The 22,120-nt window shown below is 54.3% G+C and overlaps 1 protein-coding gene across 1 annotated transcript in view; it reads left to right on the forward strand.

Moving 5' to 3' along the window:
* The window catches only part of DSCAML1 (DS cell adhesion molecule like 1), a 340,991-nt gene that overhangs the window by 223,732 nt on the left and 95,139 nt on the right, over positions 1 to 22,120 (forward strand). The window contains exons 4-5 of the mRNA XM_028106023.2: positions 15,257 to 15,403; positions 21,053 to 21,331. Coding sequence (XP_027961824.1) covers positions 15,257 to 15,403; positions 21,053 to 21,331 — 426 coding nt within the window. The remainder of the gene's footprint in view (positions 1 to 15,256; positions 15,404 to 21,052; positions 21,332 to 22,120) is intronic.

Consider the following 22,120-nt stretch of genomic DNA (forward strand, 5'->3'; position numbering starts at 1 on the left):
GGGCTCTGACCACTCATCATAGGAACTTCTTCTGTCTGCAGCATGTGGACACTGGAGGCCTCTGAACCAGGCAGACTCCTGGGGTGGAGAGACGGTGAATCTGGAGGCAAACAGGAAGGACAGAGGGATGGTCTCCACTCCCATTCCAGTGCCCTTGGAGCCACAGCAGAGGGCTTCCAGAGGTCACAGTACCACGCCCCTTGTAGCCAAACCCCCTTCTGGAACACTGTAAGACCAGCTTTCTCATTCTCTGCCTCTACCTCCCCGGTTGTCACCACCCCATCCAAAGGAAGGACTGGGATGGAGAGAGGGGGCAGCTCTGCGATACTCGCCCGTTATAGATGAGGAGGCTGGGGGCGAGGCCGTCCTCTCGAGGACCCAAGTCCAGGTCAGGCCGCTGCTAAGGGGCGGCCCCAGTGCTTCCGATGGCAGATCGGTGCCCGGCAGCGTATTCCCAGGGGCCCCAGGGGCTCAGAAGGGTGACATGTGGTATCTTTCAGGAAACTGCATTCTCTCTGGGAATACAAGAATGACTCCCATGGGCCAGTTAGGGAACAATCTAAATATAAGTGCTGAGGCCGTCCTGGGTCCCAGGCTGGGGCCCCATGGGAGGAGCCGTACGTGGTCTGGGAAAGGAGAGAGGGTCTGTATCAGCTGCGCTTTCCAAGAGGACTTCCAGAAGAAAGAGGGTTCGAGGAGGACCTTGCTGGGGTACAGGGGAGGTGGGTGGCACTCCCTGTGGGAAGGAGCTGGTGGGGGTGCCCAGGGCAGGGCAGCGCGGTAGGAAGTGGCACAGCCAAAGCGGGGCTTTGGATTTGGAGAGCCCCCAGCTCCGTGATTTGGGGCACATTGCTTTGAGCTCTCTGATGGTCAGTTTCCTCATCTATGAGGCGGGAGGGAAAACCCCTCCCTCAGAAAGACCGGAGCAAGGAGTCAATGAGATAACGTATCAGGAGGAACCCCTAGCATGGCCCTGGCCACTGTCCCATTGTTCTGAGCCTCCAGCACAGAGTGAGGGCTGGGCCTACGGCAGTGGCCATGACCCTCAAGGAGCCTGCAGTCCAGGGACAGTGCCAGGCTCCTGGTGACTTTGCACGCCTTGTCACAGCTGCCCTGTGAGCCTGGAAAGAGGACGTGAGGCAGACGCGTGGGGAGGGTCTTCTCAAGGAAGGGAGTGTGAGCTGAGTTCTAACGGGGGTGGTCAGCATGCACTTTGGGAAGGAAGGGGGCAGGTGTCCCAAGTAGCGGCCAGGGTTGGAGGAAGAAGGAGCGGGGATTTCTGGAGGAGCAGAGGAAGGCCAGCGTGGCTGGAGTTGGAAGCACCCATCAGGGATCAGGGGAAGCATGGTGGGCTTTGGCTGCCCTGTTAAGGACTTTGGTCTTTATCCTGAGAGGAATAGGAAGCCACAGGATAGTTAATGGCTGGATCAGATGTCCATTTTAAGAGGCTGTAGCTGTAGCGAGGGGCATGAATCAGACGAGGCTCCAGCACGTATGGACATATAGTTAGTTGGGGGCCTTGATGCAGAATTGGCCATTCATGGTACACGCAAAGTACTATGGGGTGAGTCCTCACTGGGGAGGCCTCAGAGGGCCAGGGGGTCAGAACGGATCTCCTACTTCACCCATCACTGCAAAGCCACCCAAGATAAAAGGAAAATCTCGGCTACTCCATGACCCATGGTGGTTCGAGGTGCAGCGTGGTCACTGGGGGGAGGGGGGAGAGCAGAAGTTGGGAACCACACCTTCGGGGTGAGCCCTGGGGGGGGCAGTACCATCCACCTGCCACAGGCCCAAGGATACAGGGTCCCCCTCCTTGCCGGCCACCTGGCTATCGGAGTTCTGTAGAAGCAAGGCCACTTTCCCGGATTGTAATAATAGTTATTTCTATTACACCATGAGCATCTGACACATGGAGCGAGGAGCTATGAAGCCCCCCCAGTGGGTAACATAAAAGTGGGGGTGGGGGCTCCGGGGAGGCTGGGAGGCTGCCTCTCGGGCTGGGCTCTGCCATGTGCAGCCGGAGGAGGACGGGGAAGAAAGAGGCTTATTTCAGCACCCTGTTATTATGGCATCTTGTTTTCATAGTTTGTTCAACAGACCTCTCTCCCTCTCCCTCCTCCCCCCCTCGCCTCTTTCTTTTTCATCTTCCTCTCTCAGCAAATCCATTTAAATGCAATTCTATTCTTAAAGCGCCCCTCTCATGCATGTCTAATGAATGTCAGGGAAATGCTATTACAATGGGGCTGAGGAGGATCCGATAGGCAGTGTGTGTACAAGTCATTTGAAAGGAAGCCTGGGAGTGCTCTAGTTTTATTACAGCATAATTAGAAATAAAATCTTGTTGCAATAGGAGAATGAGAGATGTGTGCTAATCCTGGGGTAGAGAGGGATAGAGCTGTATTTGGAGAAAGGGATTCAGGGAGACAGGAGACCAGCCACTGCTCCTCTATCCCCCTCCACCAAGACTCTCCTGCTGGTTTCCCCCCACCCCCCCCCCCCAAGCCCCTCCACCCTCACACCTCCTGTGAGCTCCAGGTCCCTGGGGCCACTCCAGAGACTGGAGTGCTGATGCCCTTCTAGGTCTCAGCTGCCCAAAGCAGTCAGTCTGCCAGGGGCCCAGGGAGCTGAGCCTGGTCCCTCCCTGGGAATCCACATCCTCCTGCTTGCTCAAGAGGCCAGCTTGTGGGCAGCTGGGAGGTGGTGGGAATGGTCAGCAGCGCCCCACCTGTGGAGGCCGAGGCCCAAGTCAAGTGGTGAGTGCCCCCTACCCCTGCCTCTATGAGAGCTATGCATTCCTTTATCCATTAACTCATTCAGTTATTCAATAACGACGGACTGATGCCCTCTTATGTGCCAGGCACTGCATTGGGTATATTCATTAACTCATTTAATTCTCATGGAAAATAGGTTCAGAGAGGTTCAATGGCTCACTCAGCACTTTCCAGCAAGGAAGGGAAACAGGGTTCGAATCCCCACCCTTTTGAAACCAAATGGGGCCTTTTCTGCTTCACCGTGCTATCAACATCCTTGGTCCTCAAGAGACCGCAGGTTCCCATCCCTCCAGTGACCCCATCTCTTATAGGGGCCAAAGGCAGAGATAAAGATAGGGGACCTGGCTAATCTCCCTTCCAGGGCAGAAATGAGGACTGTGGGGTGGTGGCAGCCCAGCACGACCAGGCTAGGGTGACAGTGGGGGTCAGGGGCTGCTGTATCCGTGTAGATGACTCTACATCTCAACCCCGAGTGTTGAGAACATATTGGCTCCTGGGCTCAGCACTCCCCAGAGCTCTGACTGAGATGGGGTTAAAAAGAGGAGAAACCCCCACGCTTGCCAGGCTAAGTGGAGAGAAATCATAGAATCATGAGGAAAGTGAGGCTTGGGAGGTCCCTTCCAGACCACATGGTTCCATCCCCTCGTTCATCATTTAGGGAAATGGGCCCCGGGGGAGGGGGGGCACAGCAACTTGTCAAAAGGCACCCAGCAAATTTGCAACCAGGTTTCTTATCTCCCCGCCTGGTGTTCTCAGCCCCACCAGGCCTGCCTCTGCATAAGCCTTTCCAGAAGAGAGATTCTCATAGACAACAGTTCTAGGTCATGGTACTCTTCCAGGCAAAATCTCAACCCTTCTTGGAAGACCATGGTTGGGTGGAGGTGTGAGGTGTGGAGATGAGGAGACCGCCTCGGCGATTCAAAGTCAGCCCAGCGCTAGAGCTAAGCCCGGCCCATGGCTTGATCTGGCCTAGGAAAATACAACCCCTGGGGTCAGTTCTGGGACCCTGCAGCCTTGTGGGACAAACAGTCTGAGTCACACCCCATGAGAACAGGATAAGGTCAGCATCACTCTACAGTTCTGTATCCCCTTTGACCACTCGCCCTCTCACTTATAGATGTAGTGGTGGAGACGGAAGGGCATAGGCCTGCTCACAAGGCCCCCTGGGAACACATGTGGTGTGTTGTGCCACCATCGGGAGCCCGACCCACCCGCCAAGCCCCAGCCCAGCCTGGCATCACACTTTGAAGACAAACAGGAGGCCATGGTGCCTTCCCCAGCACCTGGGAGCCCTTGCGCCCTGAAGCAAGCAGGTAGACCTGCCCCCTGGCGCATGGAGGTTATGGAATTGTGAGGCTCTCTGGCTTAGCTCCCCACTGCAGTCCTTGCTCCAGCATTTGCTCATGCTTCCCGCCAGCCGGAAGCAGCGCAAAGTTTCTGACTCTGCATAACTTATACAAGCTTCGTAGCAGAAGTCCTACCTCCCATCCATCTAGTCTCCTCACAACCCAGATGCGTGCACACTGTCAGACTTCAGTTCCATTTGGAAAGGGAAAGACTAGCCGTATGACCCTCTATGATTCAGTCTCCTTGAGGGTCCCGCGCGGTGGTAGATCAGATTTGGGTGTTTGATAGGCAGTACAGGCGAGGCCCTACCTGGGATCAAAGGCCCATTCCCAGGGCCTGTTCCCTGCCCACACCATTCCTGCATGATGCCTCCCTCTGCTTCCGGCACCTGAGGCCCACTGAGGGGTCTTGGCTCAGTCTCTCTGCCCCCCTCATGCTCTCTGTGTCTACATCCACCTGTGTGGTGTACCTGATGACCTTCAGGACCAGCTCACTTCTGTCCTCCTCTGCATGCCTACCCTGAAGTCCTCACCCCAGTGTCTTCACACAGCAGGGCCCAGCTCCAGGATCTTAGTGCTGGAAGGGTCCTCAGGAAACAGCATGTCTGGATGAGGGGGTGTGTTAGTTTTCTAGGGCTTCCATTACAAAATGACCAGAGTGGCAGGTCTGGTTTCTCCTGATCACTCTCCTCTTGCAAATGGCTGCCCGGTCACTGTGGTCTCACTGAGTCTTCCCTGTGTGTGCATACATCCCTGGCGTCTCTTCTTCTTATAAGGACGCCAGTCCTAATGGATTCATGCCCCCACCCCTATGATCTCATTTAGCCTTAATTACCTCTTTAAAGGCCCTGTCTCTCAATACAGTCACATTGGACATTAAGACTCCACATAGGAACTTTGTGGGGACACAATTCAGTCCATGGCAGGGAGGCTCTAGGACTTAGAGCCAGCCAGCACCCAGAGCTGGGACTTGAATCCAAATTCCTGACTCAAATGCCATGTGCTAGCCATTATGCTGCAAATCTCTCTTGGGGTCCTGGGTAGAGGGCTTACAATCCTGGGAGTCCAGAGTCCAAGGGGGAAGAGGAGGCAGAATGGGCCTTGGATTTCCTTGGGCAGTTACCCCCAGGGTCTCACCATCAGCAGGAACGACAGAAAGGAGTGCAAGGAAGATGCTCAGCAAGGTTGGCCCTAAATAGCGTTCTGCAGGCTACCCTGGTGCCGGACCCCCAGGCAGGGCTCATTCTACCCGCCAGAAGCCTCCACTACCCCCACCCACCCTGCCCCGTGGGGCAGACAGCCTGGGAGGGAAGATCGGCCCTGCCTGTGGGTGAGTTGTCTTGTGCATCTCCGAGCTGCAGGCTGACCACATTGTTTCTGTAAATCTGTACTGGATTGAGCTGTAACTAGTAACTTGTATTGATCACAATTACTCTTGTAGAATTGGGATGCCCCTGGGGGCCGATAGAGGCACTTCAAGGCTTTGGCATCCTGAGGCTGCCCCGAAAAACAAACTTGCACTGTTAACAGGCCAAGTTATCTCTTCTTTTCCAAGAGAGACCGAATGATTTTTCTGACCCCAGCCAAATCCTGGTCTCCATGCAAAGCTCTGTCCATTTCTTCCCACCTCTCTGTCCCCCACTCCAAAGCCCTGTTGTGTCCTGCGACCTTTCTTGCAGGAGTGAGGGGTGTGGGCAGAGCAGAAGACCCGTCCCTCAGTTTCTGGTTTTCTTGCTCCAGGGACACCTCGGAGTCTAGGAGTCGAGAAGCATCTCTGGAGAAGCTTCTCTACGGCCGGGATTCTTTCTTTCAACACAATACGCACAGAAATACCTGGGTGCCTGTATGTGTCATAATCACACCTGCCCTGTGCGGTTACACACTTCATACTATGGTAGCAGCCTCTTGCCCCCTAGAGCGTAGAGTGCAGGACATGTCACGGCCCCTTTCACACTGTCACATGGACACTGCAGAAAATCCTGTGCGCTGAGCCAACCAGGGCTGTTAGGACCCCCAGTTAGGGGATGAGACAACAAAAGCCCAGAGAGTTTTTCCAAAAGCCACACAGTTGGTAGGAGGCAGGTCTCAAGCCTCCTGTTTCGGGCTGCAAGCATATACTTGCCCCAAGCTGCCAGCCCCTTCTCTGGCCCCCGCGACCTGGGCCGGTGCACGCGTGGCTGCACATGCGCTCTATTCCCTCCCAGATGCACGCAGCCCCCTGCCCGTGCCCTGCCCATGGCCCCACCTTCCCGCCAACACACGGCACTTGCATGGCACGGGGGCCTCCCAGGGGACATGGCTCATCCGCTCTGTCAGTCAGTAACTCTGATGCCTCCTGGTGCCGGCCTCAGGGCCTCCCTCCCCTCCCTGCTCACCGCCCCCCACCCAAGCTGGCCCTGGCTAGGGAGAGGGACGCCGCCTCCAGGAGAAGCCAGGGGCCCGGCCACTGCCTGGAAGGGACGGACAAGTCCACCTCACCCGGAACGGGTTGGCCAGGGCGCCCTCCAGAATGCAGCACACGCTCTCCCAGCAGCTGGGCTTGGGGAGAGCAGCTTGGGATCAGTTCCGGAGACCAGGTGGGAGTCCCGGCTCTTCCTCTCACTAGACGTGCGACTTGAACTGGTCCCCATCTGAGCCACAGTCTCCTCCTCTGTACACAAGAGCAGTAGGTACCTCCTGGGCTGGTGAGGGCACTTCACAGAGGGGACATATGTGGAAGTGTTGGGCACCTGGGGGTGTCTTTCTTGCTGAGTTTATAAAATGATTGAAGACACTTCACCAGCTGGGTCTGGATCTGTGTCCCAGTCCAGGCAGGCTCTACCCACCAGGGGTGTCCAAGAGGGACAAAGAGGGGAAAGTGTATGGACCCAAGTCTTCTTCCTCAAAGGCACCAACCATGGAAACCTGTAGCGGCGGACGGGTTGAGCTTGCCTGAAGGCAGGCAGAGATGCGGGCAGCTCAGTCCTCCCACCGCGGGGCAGAGCACAGACTATGATGGCATGACTTAGTCTGGTCTCAGAGTTGGCGCCAGGACTCTAATGTGGTTCCGTCCTGGAGCCAGGGACCTCTGTTGTTAGGGGTCTCTCCTCCAGGTGAGGGTCTCATTTCCACTCCCGTCCGCTAAGGGAGAGGTAGGTCCTTGGTCAGGGAAGGACAGTGGAAGGCCAGCCTCAGGCATGCTGGAGAGGGGCTGTCCCTGTCCCTTCTTCTCCCTGGACCCGCTGCCCTGGGTCTCCATGTGCTTGAGTAGCTCCTGAGAAGGGCGAGGTCACTCCCTTGGGGGGCCGCCCCCTGAAGATGAATCAGCCATGGTTTATACTCCAGATCTCCCGGCCAGGTCATTCATTGCCTACTTCCCTTTTGTTCGCTCCACACCATCCTCCACACCACCCTCCACACGTCCCAGCCTGGACTCAGCTGAGCTGGGGAGCCAAGACAAGCATTAAGCATTAGCTTAAAGGGGGGTGGGGGGGACGGTGGGCCAAACCATTACAGTATGGCAGCAGGGGCTGGGGGGGGAGAGACCCCAGGGTGCAGGAGACCTCGGAACAGGGCTCCAGGTGGGAGAACCTGTTGTCTCTCTCCGCCCGAGGTGCCTCCGCTACTCCCAGGATTCCTCCGTTCGCTGCATGTACACTGAGCATCTTCTATGTGCCAGGCGTGTTCTGGAGCTGGGGTACTAAAATAACTCCTTGCTGTCAGCGAGAAACACCACGTGCTCTGAAGACAAACAGGCAGGGTAAGGAATTGGGCAGGGACGTGGAGCACAGTCTAATTTTGAGAGAGGGGTCAGGCAAGGCCTCTGAAACAAGATGGTGTCTGAGCAGAGAGACCTGAACGGGGCCGGGAGTGAGTCAAGGAGAAAGCATTTTGGGCACAGAAGGAAGAACCACAGCAAAAGTCCAGGGGTGGAAAGGAGCAGACGTACGCTGATTTTCAAACCACTGTAGGAGCTGAACTCCAAGGGGTCTTGCAGCTCTGCCATCCTTTAAGCTAAGAATTTATAAATTTGGGGGCACCTGGGTGACTCGGTTGGTTAAGTGTCCAACTCTTGATTTGGGCTCAGGTCATGATCTCAGGGTTAGTGGGATCGAGCCCTAAATCGGGCTCCCGCTGGTCATGGAGCCTGCTGGAGATTCTTTCTCTCCCTCTCCTTCTGCCCCTCCCCTTGTTCTTTCTCTCTCTCTCTCTCTCTCAGAAAAAAAGAATTTATGAATTTCTGGGAAGGAAGTGACCTTAAAGATGATCCAATTTCTTTCTCTTACTCAGTATTTAAATCCTCTATGCAATATCTCAGCCAAGTGTTTCTTCAGCCTCTACTTAAATACCCCGGGTGACAGGAAACTCACTACTTCCTGAAAACACTCATTCCAATTCTTGATAATCTTGAAATTTTTTTTTATTTTAATTGCAGTGGAGTCCACATAACATAAAATTTACCATCCTAATTATCTGTAAGGGTTAAGTTTTCATTTCAGTAACATTTCGGCTCAGTCTTAAGTTCAGAAATGCTTAAGTGTAGCTTTATCTCCGTACTCATGGAAAACTTCTTCCCAATTCCCCTTCCCCAGCCCCTGACACCCACCATTCCACTTTCTGTCTCTATGAAGCTGACTACTCTAGGTTCCTCATATCAGTGGAATCAGACAGTATTTGTCTTTTTGTGACTGCCTTATGTCCCTGAGCATAATGTCCTCAGGGTTCATCCATGTTGTCGCCTGTGTCAGAATTCTCTTCCCTTTGAAGGCTAAGCAGTATTCCACTGTGTGTCTAGACTGCCTCTTCTATGTCCACCCATCTATCAATGGACACTCGGGTTGTTTCCGCCTTTGACTCGTGTGAATAATGCTATGAACAGGAGAACCTGTTACCTTCTTAAGACCCGGCTTTTAATTCTTCCGGGCACACACCCAGAAGTGGAATTGCTGGGTCACGTAGTAATTCTGTTTTCATGATTTCAAGGAGCCACCAAAAATTAGAGCTGGTGTCTGACTTTTCTGAGTTGCCGTTTCCTCATGAGCAAAATGCCGATAAAACTACCTTAGAGTTTCGGGACGTTTCATTCATTCGTTCTAGAAATATTTATTTCGAGAGCACCTACTTTGCAATCAGCACTCTGCTTCCATGCTGAGTGAAATGAGAAGCTATTGGAGGGCTTTGAGCAAAAGAGCCACAGAATCTGACTTTGGTTTTAAAGCATCACTCAGGCTGCATGTTGGGAACAGATGGAGGAGGGGCAGGGGCCGAAGCAGAGAGCCCAGCAGGCGGTTGCTGTCTCTGCTGTATTCAGTCATTTCTGTTCCCTTGCTCTAAGGCTTGGAGTGGGATCTGTGCAGCCCGTACCTTCCTGCAAGCCCTCAAGCTCCTTCCTCCTCCTCTGCCCAGCACCCTCTCCCCACCAAACGGACCCTCCCGCCTGCCTCTGAGAGCAGAGACAGGTCCAGCCTCTGCAGAGGGCAGATCCTCCCCATCCTCGCAGCCCTCTGGAGCCACCAGGAGCCCTGAGATCTCTCGTGTTCCTCTCTCCTTGGCTCATGCGACTCTGGGGAGTCTCTGAGGCCCCGCTCTTTGAAGTTTTAGAAAAAGACCAAGAAGATGCTGTTGGCTCACCTAGCCCCTATGTGCAGGGCCTCCGAATTGCTGAGGAGGGTCCCCTTTCTTTATTGCCAAGCTCCTGAGGAGGAAGGAAGGGGAGAATTTGCAGGAAGCCCGGCCACAGGGACTGAGCGCCCCTCATCTCCTTGAGGTGGGGCCACGTGGGCTGAGGGTTACCGAGCACCACTAGTGTGCCGAAGACTCTCACAAGCTGCATTTCATCTGACTCTCCCAACAGCCCTGTGACGTAAGGTCTATTTATTATCTCTGTTTTCCTGAAGGAGAAACAGGACTCAGAAGTTGGGGCGCCATGATAGAGACATCAGTTGTCAGAGGGAAAGGGCCTTATGAGTTTCTCTCACCCAGAGGCTCTCTGCCCTGGCTGCACATTATGTGACCTGAAAAGCTTTTTTTAAAAATACCAATTTCCAGGCTACACCCCCAGAGATTCTGAGTTTAATTTTAAAAGCTGCTTGGATGATTCTAATGTACAAGCAGGGTGGGAAACACACACCTAATCCACCTCCTCCCTCTTTTTGCAGAAGGGACAACTGAGGGCCTGGGAGAATACTGGACTCCCCTACGGTCACCCCGTGTCAGTTTCCTGATGGCTTAACGCAGCAGAGATTTACCATGTCATAGTTCTGGAGGCCAGAAACCCCAAATCAGGGTGTGGGCAGGGCGTGCTTCCTGTCCAGGCTCTAGAGGAGGATCTTCCTGGCCTCTTGCTAGCTTCTGGGGTGGCTGGCAATCCCTGCATTTGTTGCTTTATAGATGCATCACCCCAATCTCTTCCTCTGTCTTCACATGGCCTTCGCCCTGTATTCATGTGCCTGTGTCCAAATCTCCCCGTTCTCAGAAGAACATAGTCATACTGGATTTAGAGCCCACACTAATGCAGTATGACCACATCTGAACTTGATTATGTTTGCAAAGATCTCGTTTCCAATAAGGTCCCATTCACGAGCTCTGGGTGGGCATTCATTCTGGGGGATACTGTTCAACTCGGTACACAGCCCATCATTAGTGGCAACACCAGGACTCCAATCCAGCCTCCAAAATCCAGTCCTGGGCTTGGCCCCTCTTTATCTGCCTCTTCTCACTAATGGCCTCTCTCCAATCCCCTCCCCACCCTTCAGCAGCCCCCAAGCTAGCACCTTTCCTGGGGGAAGGACATTGTCTTCTAACTGTGGAATCCCAAAGGGCAGAGACCAGGTCCAAGACCTCTCCATGGAGCCCAGTCCGGGACCCAGCGATGCTCCACAAAGCCAAGCCGATAAATCAAGCCAAGCTGAATTGATGAGTGCTCCTTTATAAGGTAGTGAGGACCCCACTGACAGAAGCAACCAAGCAGAGGCTGGCTGACCCTATGTCCCTATGAGAGGGGCTGCCATTCGAGGAGAGTCAGTCTAGCACAGAGCTTTGGAAGAGCATGGGAAGTGGACTGATGGTCTGGACTCCACCATTTACTAGCTGTGTGACTATGGGTGGGTTATGTAACCTCTCTGTGCTTTGCTTAGTAAAAACAGTAGTATCCATTTCAAAGGGGTGTGGGGATTGCCTAAGATAATGTTTATAAAATCCTTGCCCTGACATATAATAGGTGTTCAATAAATATTTAGCTTACAAAAAAGGAGAGTCCTGCTCCAGATCACCAGGAAGACGGACCGTAAAGCAGGGTGGAGAATTTGTATTAATAGTAAAAAGGAAAAAGGAACCACACACAGCGCTTCTCTGGTCACAGGCGAGTTCACAGACGATACTGCAGCCTTTGGCAGGTGACAGTCAAGCAGCATCAAAGCAGTCCACATTTAAACACAGTTCCGTGTCCCAGCCTTAGAGTCTAAGGGAAAGCAGAGACCCTCCAGCGTATACCCGCAGGGGACACTACTAACATTTGGGATGGGACAGTATTTATGACCCAAGACATCCAGCACTCCTGGCCCCTGGCCACCTCAGGCTGTTAGTACCTCCCAGGCTTGGTGTCGACCAACGTGATCCCAGACACACATTTCCAAACGGCCTCAGGATGGGGGCTGGACGGAGGTCACGGCTGCCACTCTGTCCTTCCTCCAGCTGGCCTCAGCCTACCCCGCGAAGAAGGAACCAGGATAAGGGAGAGCTGCTCCTCTACCCATTTCAGGGATGGCTGGTCCCACTTGGGGGTGGAGTAGGGGCTGCCCGACTGCCAGGCCACCCCATCAGAGCCAGCCTTGGAGGTCAGCTGTTCTGTGGAGCCCTGGCCCCTCCAAGCGCCCCCCCCCAGCTGGTCGTGCCCCACACACACACCGTACGCCGCTCATTCCACCGGCCTCTTGCTATTCCCTTCCCCAGCAGGGCCCATCATCTGATTCTCATCAAACATGCACAACTGATGTTGCACACGTCCCCCCCAGGGGGGATTAACATAATACCCCTGATTTCTCCTTCTCCTTCCTCTCTCTCTCTCTCTCTCTCTCTCTCTCTCTCTGTCTCGAGTGCGCGCTGTGTCTCCCCCCGGCTGCGGCCAGCCTTTGTTTCAGGAGCAGCAATATACTGTGTCTGGAAATGTTACTGCAATTAAATATGCACAAGAAGGGGGGAAGCGAGGGGGGAAATGAGGACAATGAAGGATGTGAAACATCAGATGCAGCAGCTGCTTGTTGCTATAGAAACCCCAGCTCCCCACCACCATCCCTGCAGCACCCCTTCTCAGCTTAAAATTCCAGTAGGACCAAGTGCACCGTCGTCCGGGGGTGCTGGGGGCTGCAGGATCACAGCGTCCAAGCTGCTGGCGCTGGAGCACCTGTAGGCTGCCGAGGTGGATTTGGGGGTCTCTCCTGTTTCTCCCCCCCCCCAACTGATTGGCAGTAACACCCTCCAGTAGTTCTGCATTCCAGTCCCAGTTACATAATAAATCACGGGAGAGCTTCCGCATTTGACTTTGGGATGTCACAACATGGAGACAAAACGGCACATTCAGAGTCTGGTGGGGAAGCCAGGCTTTCTCTGCGCTTCCCCCCCGGGTCCTCTCCGACGTCTGGCAGCAGGGCTGGGCTTCCTCCCGCTTCCTTCAGCACTGAGTGGGGGTCTGCAAGGTGCGGTCTGGGCGCTGGAGGGGGTGTGGCTGGGGTCCAGAGGATTGGCAGGCTGCCAGATGAATGAGTGTTCTTCAGGGGAGGGCGGGGTGTCCCAGTGATATGCTGCTCCGCGGGGAACCATGCACCGTCCCAGACCTAGTCCCACACGGCCTGGTGTCCAAGCATAGAGAGACAGCAAGTGACCAGACCAGGCCTTAGTTGAGTGCGAGCGGGAGGCAGGGCATAATGGGGCTGCCTCCCACTCCAACCACATGTCCTGTAAAAAGCGAACCGTCTTGGGTGGGGCGTTGGTAGCCGCGCTCTATCCTGTGCTGGTCACATAAGGCTGATTGTTAGGTCCCCACCACTTGGGAAAGTGCTGCCACCCAGTAGGTCTAGTCCTATACAAAGGTGGATGGGAGGGAGGGAGGGAGGGGAAATTCAGAGATTTGTAGATAAACCAACGTTTGTTAAGAAACAAGAGACCAGGGCTCCTGGGTGGCTCAGATGGTTAAGCGACTGCCTTCGGCTCAGGTCATGATCCCCAGGGTCCTGGGATCAAGTCCCACATCCCCGCTTCTCCCTCTCCCTCTGCCTGCCACTCCCCCTGCTTGTGCGCTCTCTCTCTGTCAAATGAATAAATAAAATCTTAAAAAAAAGAAAAAGAAACAAGAGACCATCCATGTTGAAGAAATTATTTGTGACCATATTAAATAAATACTAAAGAATAAAATTCTAGACTGCTTAGCCTGATGGAAAGTCGAAGGGCCTGACAACTTCTTCCACTTGGTGAGGGAGCGTGTCAGTGAAGCCAGTTCGGGCTAGTTCCGTAGGGCTCCAGGGAGTAGAACCAGGACCCATGGAGGGAGCCACCAGGAGACCAGTTGTGACCAAGGAAAATCTCTCTAAAAGTCAGAGCTATCCGCTTTGGAGTGGGCCACTGAATGAGGTAGTGAGTTCCCCAAACCCAGAGATATTCAAAGGAAGGCTGGAGAACCTTTGTCAACGATGTGGTCAGGCACATTCAGCTTTTCAACCCTACCATTCTACAGCATTCCTTGATGCGAAGTGTCATTTGGGGAGATCACAGCCCCCTGGTGCTGAGGCTTGTGCTGGGGGCAGTAGGACACCACAGGATGTTTCTAATAGGAGAGTGAGCCAGTGTCAGAGCTCTTGTCATTGGTTGAGGGGGGTCATCAGCCCCCAGGTGGGATCTCAGTCTGACTCTACAGCCTGCCATTGTTCTGTAAAACTCTTCTAAAAGGATTTGCAGGGCATGGGGCCACGCAAAAGGTTTCCTTATGAGAGCCTGGCATTCTGATGTTAGCAGGTCCCTCCGGTGGAGTCAGCATTACCCTCTCTCGTACAGCTCCTTTTTTTAAGTTACTGTCACCGTCTTGATTCTAGGGCCCACTCCTGGTGGAAATGGCAGCCTGGGGTCTTCTATACCTGCCGGGGGAAGCAGCCTAGTCCCCAGAGAGCGCGCAGGGGGACCCAAAGTTAGCATCTCAATCTCAGTCTGGCTGGGTCTTGAGTGGGAGGGCACTGCCTTGGGATTACGACGTCTGAAGCTGAATGCAAGCCCCGCCCCAACGGGCAAGTCCATATTCTGCCTTTTTAGGATCAGTCCTGACTAGGCTCAAGTTCAGGGTTTGCCTTAGGACCTTGTACAAGGAAATCCACTCTACCTCTAAGTAGAGTCACGTGTCATAATCTGCAAAATGGGTGTCCTGCTCCCGGTCCTTCTGGCTTCCCTGCCGAGTCCTGACAGTAAGACCATAGAGGGGCAAGGAGAGGTAAAGCGCAATGTCTGCACCTTTGCCTTGCACAGAATGAGCGTTCAAGAACTGTGTGTTGAATTAGTATTGTGTATCTGCCTCTCCGTGTCCCCACTACTAGTATAGCTTAGCCTCAGCAACTGTTGGTTGAGTGAATATATGATTAAAACTAAGAGAAAATGATTTAGGCTTGTATTTGGCTCCATACGTAGGGAGAGCTGGGAGCCAGAAGGCCTGAGTTCTGGTCTGCTTACTGGTCGTGTGACCTGACGTTGGAGAGGACACTTCAGATGGCTGTAAGAACAAATGAGCGTGGGATGTGAAAGAACTTCGCAAGCTCTCGCCCAGAAGTAGGAAGGATGAGGACTGATACTTACTAAGTGAGCACTTGTTGTGCGCAACTTTATTATTATTTTCAGTCCTTACGTCCACGCTGTGATGTATTATTTGCACCCCATTGTATAGGTAAGGCTCAGAGAAGTTAAGTAACTTTCCCAAGGTCACACAGCTACTAAGTGGACAAGTCAGTTTGGAACCCAGATCTCGGTCTGACTCTACAGCCTGCCAACGTTCTGTAAAACTCAGAAGCTGCTACACTTCAAGGAGTAACAATTCTGGGAGAAAAGCCGGCTGCCAGCCTGACTTGCTTCTGGTGGTGTGCCCAGCCAGGGGAGTAATGGAGTATGTCTTGATTGTGTCTCCAGAAAACAGGTTTTTTATCACTCACCACGGCGGGCTGTACATCTCTGACGTGCAGAAGGAGGATGCCCTCTCCACCTACCGCTGCATCACCAAGCACAAGTATAGTGGGGAGACCCGGCAGAGCAATGGGGCCCGCCTCTCCGTAACAGGTAGGTGACAGGGCCGCAGAGGGCACTAGCCCACCGCTGGGATGGGCGTGTCCCGCGCCATGGATCCGGGAGACTGCTGTGTACCTAGGCCACTGGGGGGACTCAGAGAAGGAGATTAAAAAAGAGAAATACGGGGCCCAGAGGGGCAGAACACGTCCATTTTGGTTTGGAGTGCCCTTCATATAAGGACCTCAGAGTCTGCACCTAAGGAAGCTAACTCTCCTGAAGAAGTGATAATGGGGGTTAATGCAATCCATCCTCTCTTTCCCTTTTTTGCCTTTGCTGCCAGGAAGCTCATAAATAAAACCTGATGTTCAAACATAGTAACGATGAGGTTAGATTAGATTAGATATGGGACAGTTTTGTTTTTTCATGTCTCTAAGTATTTTTCAAGATTCGATTTGACCTACTGATGAGCGCATGTTGTTTCTTCTGTTGTAGTTTGAGAGTAGGCAGGATATAATCTATAAACAACAATATTTATAAATTAAATAAAAGATTCTTAATCTGTAGTGATTATCACTTTTTAAGAGGGATGGAAGCTAATGTTTATTGAATCCCCTGCGTTTCAGATTTCACTATCTGTTAAGCACCATGATAGCCTTGTGAGGTGCTTACTATTCCGTTTTACAGACTAGAAAACCAGTCTTAGGGAGGCCAGGCAACTCGCCCCCACTGTTTAACCAGTGGGAGGCAAAGCCAGGACATACCCTCTGCAACCGGCATACCACCCCCCTCCCCACGGAAGGGGTCATTTGAACAGCCCCCACATGCCCCAGTCACAGAGTAGAGAAGGACACAGGGGACTCCTCAAGGAATAGTGCCTTTCTGGAAACAGTGCTTTTTCAAACTCTTGACAGCAATCCACAGATAGACATCTTTATCATAACCTGTGCAAGGCACACTGGTCGTTCCTACCACATGCATTTAAATGCACTCTGATATTTCCTATTCTATTCTATCCAATTTTGATTTATCCAAATGCTGGTTGCAACTCGCCAAATGGATTTCACAAATTCCTAACAGTTTGTGACCTACAATTTTAAAATCTCTGCTGTTGAGGAGGTGGGATTGGAGTGGCTTGTGGAAGGAGGGTGAACTGGTAATATGGTGGTTTTGGAGACTAGACTCACCCAATCGCACAACCTCTCTGGGCCTCTGGAAAAGTAGCTCGACTAGATGACCGCTCTGATTCTGTCTAACTCCGGCCTTCTGGGGGTTGGTGAGGACTACCCTGACCCTCAGACTAACCCTATCCCAGACGCTCTCTCATTTGCCCGGCACATTTGAAGAGCAGGAGCAGGAGGGCAAGGATAGGGCTCTCTGATTCTCCTTTGTGTCCCCAGAACCAGGCCCTGTGCCTGACACATAGTAGGTGCTAAGTAAATATTTGTAGACTTAACCAATGCCAAGGGAAACTGTCCTGGTGGCCGCAGTAAGGGCCCCTTCCTTTGTAGCTAGACTTTGGAATCTGCAGCCCAATTCCCAAATGTGTAGGAGTGGTTCCCTTCCAAAGCATGGGGACTGGTTTGCATGCTGTTTTGCATCTCATCTGCATGCTTCTCATAAAACAGGGGAACAGTGCAAAAACCCCCCTCCTGCAGGCCTGCTTCTTTCTCCCACACAAATATTTAGCCCCCTCATCCTGCCAATCTCACCTCCACTTTTGTGGGGCGAATAGGCGGGTGTCTCTCAAAAAAGACACGCTTTAAACTGGAGGGTATGCCAACCATTCTCCCTCTGGTCTCCATTCCCCACCAGCTGTGAGGAGAAGGCGGGGGAGGCTAGGCAGAGTGTGAGAGATGCCACCAGAGATAAAGCCCAAACAGAGAGACAGAGGCAGAGGGGAGGACCAGAGTGAACGGGAGCCGAAAGGAGCAGGAGGGACCTGGAGGGAAGGGAACACAGGGAGCCAAGGGGAAGGGGCCCCGCTGGTGACACGGCCCTGATGTGATGTGATGTGACAAGACCATCTGCAAGCTGCTTGTCTCGGCAAAAATGCAAGTGATACTGGAGCAAGGCAGTGCAGAGGGGGCGCGAGAGGGACACGTCGGGGAGCTCAGCCCCACACACTGCACATCCACTCCAGCTTGAGGTGGGCGGGGGGGTGGGCGTTGCTCAGTCAGTCCTGAACAGGAGAGGCTGGCCGTGGTTTCCGCTGAGAAGGTGCACTCTCTCTCTCGTGGCCGGCACCCCCGAGGGCTCCCAGGCTGGCGGCTGGGAAGGGTGGCCCGAAGCTCTGGGCCAGCAGATGGAAAGATGGTAGCTGGGGACCCCCTGCCAAGCCACCCCTACCTGGTGGCTGAGGTGTCCGCACACCCTGAAGGATGGCTGCCCCTGATGCCCCAGGCCCAAAGGCAAAAGGAACGAGCAAAAGGATCCACGTGGCAGTGTGTCCTTGATGGTCATCTGGTGAGGGCAGCAACCACACCTGTGGGTTCTTCAGTCCTCACAGAGGGTTTGAGAGAGGAAGATGGGCACAGGAGGTGTGGTGAGTAAAGGACCCTGAATCCAGCCAAAGGTGCAGGCTTAGCCTCACCCCTCACTAGCTGTGCAAGGTAGCAGAGAATAAGGAGTGTCTCAAACCTCAGCTTCCTCATCTGTAAAATGGGAGTGACAAAACATAACCCCCTCCCCAGGGTCATTGGGAGCAATAGGTACCAGCTGGAGAAGCTCAGCACAGCATCTGCCATGTAGGAAGCGCCCAGGAGCTGCTGCTGTGTTGTGGTGGTGGCTGTCTTGTTGATCTGTTGTTGCTGCATTATTGTTTCTATTCTATTCCAAAGAGCGTCTGTTGGCGGGTGGGGGGAGGAGAGCAACTCGCATCTTTCTGCATTGTCCAAGGTGAAGGAGGCAGCTGCAAGAATAGCCTGAGCTCCCTAAAATCCAACCCCCCAAACAGCCCTTCTGTGCATGTAGGTGCCTTGTAGAGTTTACCAAGAGCTTCCATTAACCCCATGGAACAGGCATTACCATCTGCATTTATAAAGACAAGACCAGTGACCAGAGAGGCTGGCAGACTAGTCCAGGGTTCCCCAGCTGGTGGGGGGCTAAGCCACGTGCAGAAGCCGTGTTCAGGGCACCTTTCCAGGGCAGCACAGCTCCTCAGACTCGGGGAGGTCCCAGCAGCCTCCCCAGGGCGCCCAGGACGCCCCCAGACATTTCTCGGGGCTCCGCCGTCTGGCTCCCCCAGCCCCGTGCCAGCCCCGGCAGCGCCCGATTCCCCCCGGGCTGTCACCGTACACACCACAGCATTTTACTTCTGCTCTGGAGTAATGAAAGAGGCTTCTTTCCCTCAGAATTTAATTTCACGCCTGAGACTCGGTGATTAATTCCCTCCCCCTGCCCCTTCCTCCACCGCCCCGTCAGCCCCTCCGCTTGTAAATTCTGCGGTGTGCCACAGAATTTGTGTATTTTGCATCAATTAAGTGTCACATTGAGTAATTCTTCCCTGGCACCGGGCTTGTTTATCCCAACCATCCCCTGCGTGGGGAAGAGGCCGCAGAACCTGGTGGGGAGGGAGGGCAGGTGCACATCTGCATCACGATTTCACGCAGTCAAGCCCTTGGATGTACAATTTGCCATTGTTGCCTGCGACATCCTTATGGGATGTGGAGGTAGCACTACCCCCCTCAACCCCGCGGATGAACCTCAGGCTCTGAGACATGATGAGACTCACCCAAGGTCACATGGTTTCCCTGTGACCCAGCTGGACCAGCACCTGGCTCTCCTGATTCTCAGCCCAGCCTCCTTCTGAAGAGCAGCAGAATGTGGGGAGGGAGTAGAGAGTCTTCTAGAAAGTCTCTACCCGCTCCCCTCCCCCCCAGAGAATTCCTCGCCCAGCCCTTCTCCGAGGGACATGAGCTAAGGACAGGGGAAATTTACCATTAGTCAAGGAGGGTCCAGAGGGGGCGTCTGCCGTTCCCACCATTCACTCTTGAGCAGATCTCAGTATTAGATTATTCCATCTCGGGCCCCGTTTACTGAACAAGGGTGGGCAAGACCTGGTTTGTGATCTTGGCTCTGCAGTGCGATCCTGGGCAGGTCACTGCACCTCTCTGGTCTCAGGGTCCTCCTATGTCTGTGGCCTCCAAGACCTCTAAGCCAGCTCTACGAGTCCAGGAGCCTATAAAATCCTGCAATGTGGAAAGTCAGACCTCTGGCCCACCCTATGCCAGAGTGCCCCCATTCAGCCTTTCGCAGACATCAGTGGTTCAGCAGCCCCAGGCCTGCTCTGTGCGGGCACGGGAGATCCAGCAATGGCGCAACCCTGTCTCAAGATGCTGGCAGGCTTCTGGGGAAGACAGATCCATGGCCTGGTGCTAACCGCTGTTGAAAAGGGCTCTGGGGGAGGAGCGCCTGGGTGGCTCACAACAGTGGTGGCCCCTGGGGAAGGAAACGAGGTGGCTGAGAGCAGGGATGAGGGAGACCCCCCCTTCACACTGACATCCTTCTAGACTCTCTGAAGTTTTGCCATGTGCATATATTACACTTTAACTTTTTCATTAAAAAGAAAAGGTTGTTTGAAAATAAAATGGAAGAAAAAGAAAACTCTATGGGTATCTAATGAGAGGGGCCTGGGGGCCCCATCCGGAAGGGGTGACGTTTAAGCTGGTTAGTGAAAGATGAAGAGGTGTTGGCCGAGCGGAGCGGGCTCCTGGGCACCCAGCGAGGAGAGAACACACAGTGTTCCACAAGTGGGGAACCACTGCCCGGACCGGGGTGGGGGCAGGGTGGGAGGGGGCCGGCGAGGCCGGGGACCTGGCTGGGCCCAGACCCTATCTCCTAGCAGCCTAACTGGGGAGAAGTGGGGGTTGTATCATGTAGGCAGAGGAAAGCCTGGGCAACTGGTACAGCAGGAGGAGGTCCCCAAGGCAGAAAACTCAGGGAGGCCCTTGAGGCTAAGAACTAGGCTGAGAGTAGCCAGAGCACCGCTCAGAAGCGTCAGGGCCGTCACACAGAATCCCACCAGCCCGGCACCTGGGTCTTCCGCAGGTCAGGGTCACGGGGACTGCAGGCACCGCTTTCTCTTGCTTGGGAGCGTAAAATAGAGAATTGTTCGGGATGGCAGGTGTGGTTTGCAGAAGGCTTAACTTCTGAATCCTTCTGGGCGCAGATGGAAACACACGGCCCTCTCTGAGTTCGCCAGGATCGCAGGTAGGAGGAGACAGTACAGGACGGCTGGTTCCCCGATCCTGAGGGGCACCCCCAGGCCAGTCTGAGGCCCAGAATCGCAGACTCAAGAAGTCATGACTCTCATGTCACAGGGTGTCCCTGCTCCTGAGTCTGGGTCAGACTCCAGGCACCGTGTCTGTGATGGGAGCTCTCTCACACACTCTCTCCCTCTGTGCTCCTCTCTCTGTTTCCCTTGTTGCATCTGCATCTGTCTGTCTGCCCACGCTATAGCCTCCTCCCACCTCTCCCAAGACCCTGCTTCGCGGTCATGGCTCTCGGGGCCTCTATCTGGCCTGAGTAGGAGAGTTTGGGCCCAGGGGACACCACGAGCCATCCCACACTGGGCTTCGTTCATGCTGGGCACCCATGGGCAGCAGGTGCCTGTTCTCGTGATTGCCTCCCCGCCCCCCCCGCCCCCCTGTCCCTTCATCCCGCTCGGGCTGGCCAGAGCCACTGATGCTCTCTGCCTTCCAGACCCTGCCGAGTCGATCCCCACCATCCTGGATGGCTTCCACTCCCAGGAAGTGTGGGCGGGCCACACCGTGGAGCTGCCCTGCACCGCCTCCGGCTACCCCATCCCTGCCATCCGTTGGCTCAAGGACGGCCGGCCCCTCCCGGCCGACAGCCGCTGGACCAAGCGCGTCACGGGGCTGACCATCAGTGACCTGCGGACGGAGGACAGCGGCACCTACATTTGTGAGGTCACCAACACCTTCGGCTCCGCAGAGGCCACGGGTACCCTCACAGTCATCGGTGAGTGGGGAGCCCCTCTGCCAGGCCTAGGAAGCTTTGGGAGCACCACGGTGTGACCTCTTCTGTAAAATGGGATAACGATCCCAGGCCTTCCTACCTCCTGAGGTCACGAAGGTCAGAAGGGACCACGAGGGTGACAGTGACGGTGACGCGCTCACAGGGCTTCCTGGCTTGTTGAGAGGGAGGAGTGTCTGCACTAAAGGAAACAGTACTGATGTTAATCCAGTAGAGAGGACATGCTGTATCCCATCAGAGGCGATATTCAGAATATTTCACAATAATTGATAGGGGCACTGATCAATCAGATCAGACTCGGGCATAAATGACAAGGAAGCCTTTCCAGGATCTGCCAGCTGGGTATCAGCACTGATCCTGCCTGTTCCTCCCTGACCCCGGAGTCCTGGGGCTCCAGGGGTCCAGCGAGCCCGTGTGGAGTGAGGGGCCTTCTCAGACGCTCCTGCTGCTGAGCCCCCAGGGCAGAGGGAGGGCACTGACAGCAGTGGGGCTGGGATTTGGAGACCCGTGGGGAATCCCACTCCTGTGGGGTAGCTACATAGCCTGAGGCCCCATTGAATGTCGTACCGAATGGCATCTTAAGGGTCACTGAACCTGGGCGGTGAGAGGAGGCTGTCCAGCGGTGATTCAACCCCCCTGCTGCAGAGAAGTTCCCTCCACCATAACAATTGACCAAAGCAGCCCTCCTCCCCGCTCTCCTCCTGTCTCAAGAGCATAGAGCTACAGGTCTGCAGACCCTCCATGTTCTCCCAGCTCAGCTGGCCTCCTGGGCCT

The sequence above is a fragment of the Eumetopias jubatus genome, unplaced genomic scaffold (genome assembly GCF_037043125.1).
Source record: "Eumetopias jubatus isolate StellerSeaLion01/CBP00866 unplaced genomic scaffold, mEumJub1_p1.0 scaffold_13, whole genome shotgun sequence".
Taxonomy (NCBI): domain Eukaryota; kingdom Metazoa; phylum Chordata; class Mammalia; order Carnivora; family Otariidae; genus Eumetopias; species Eumetopias jubatus.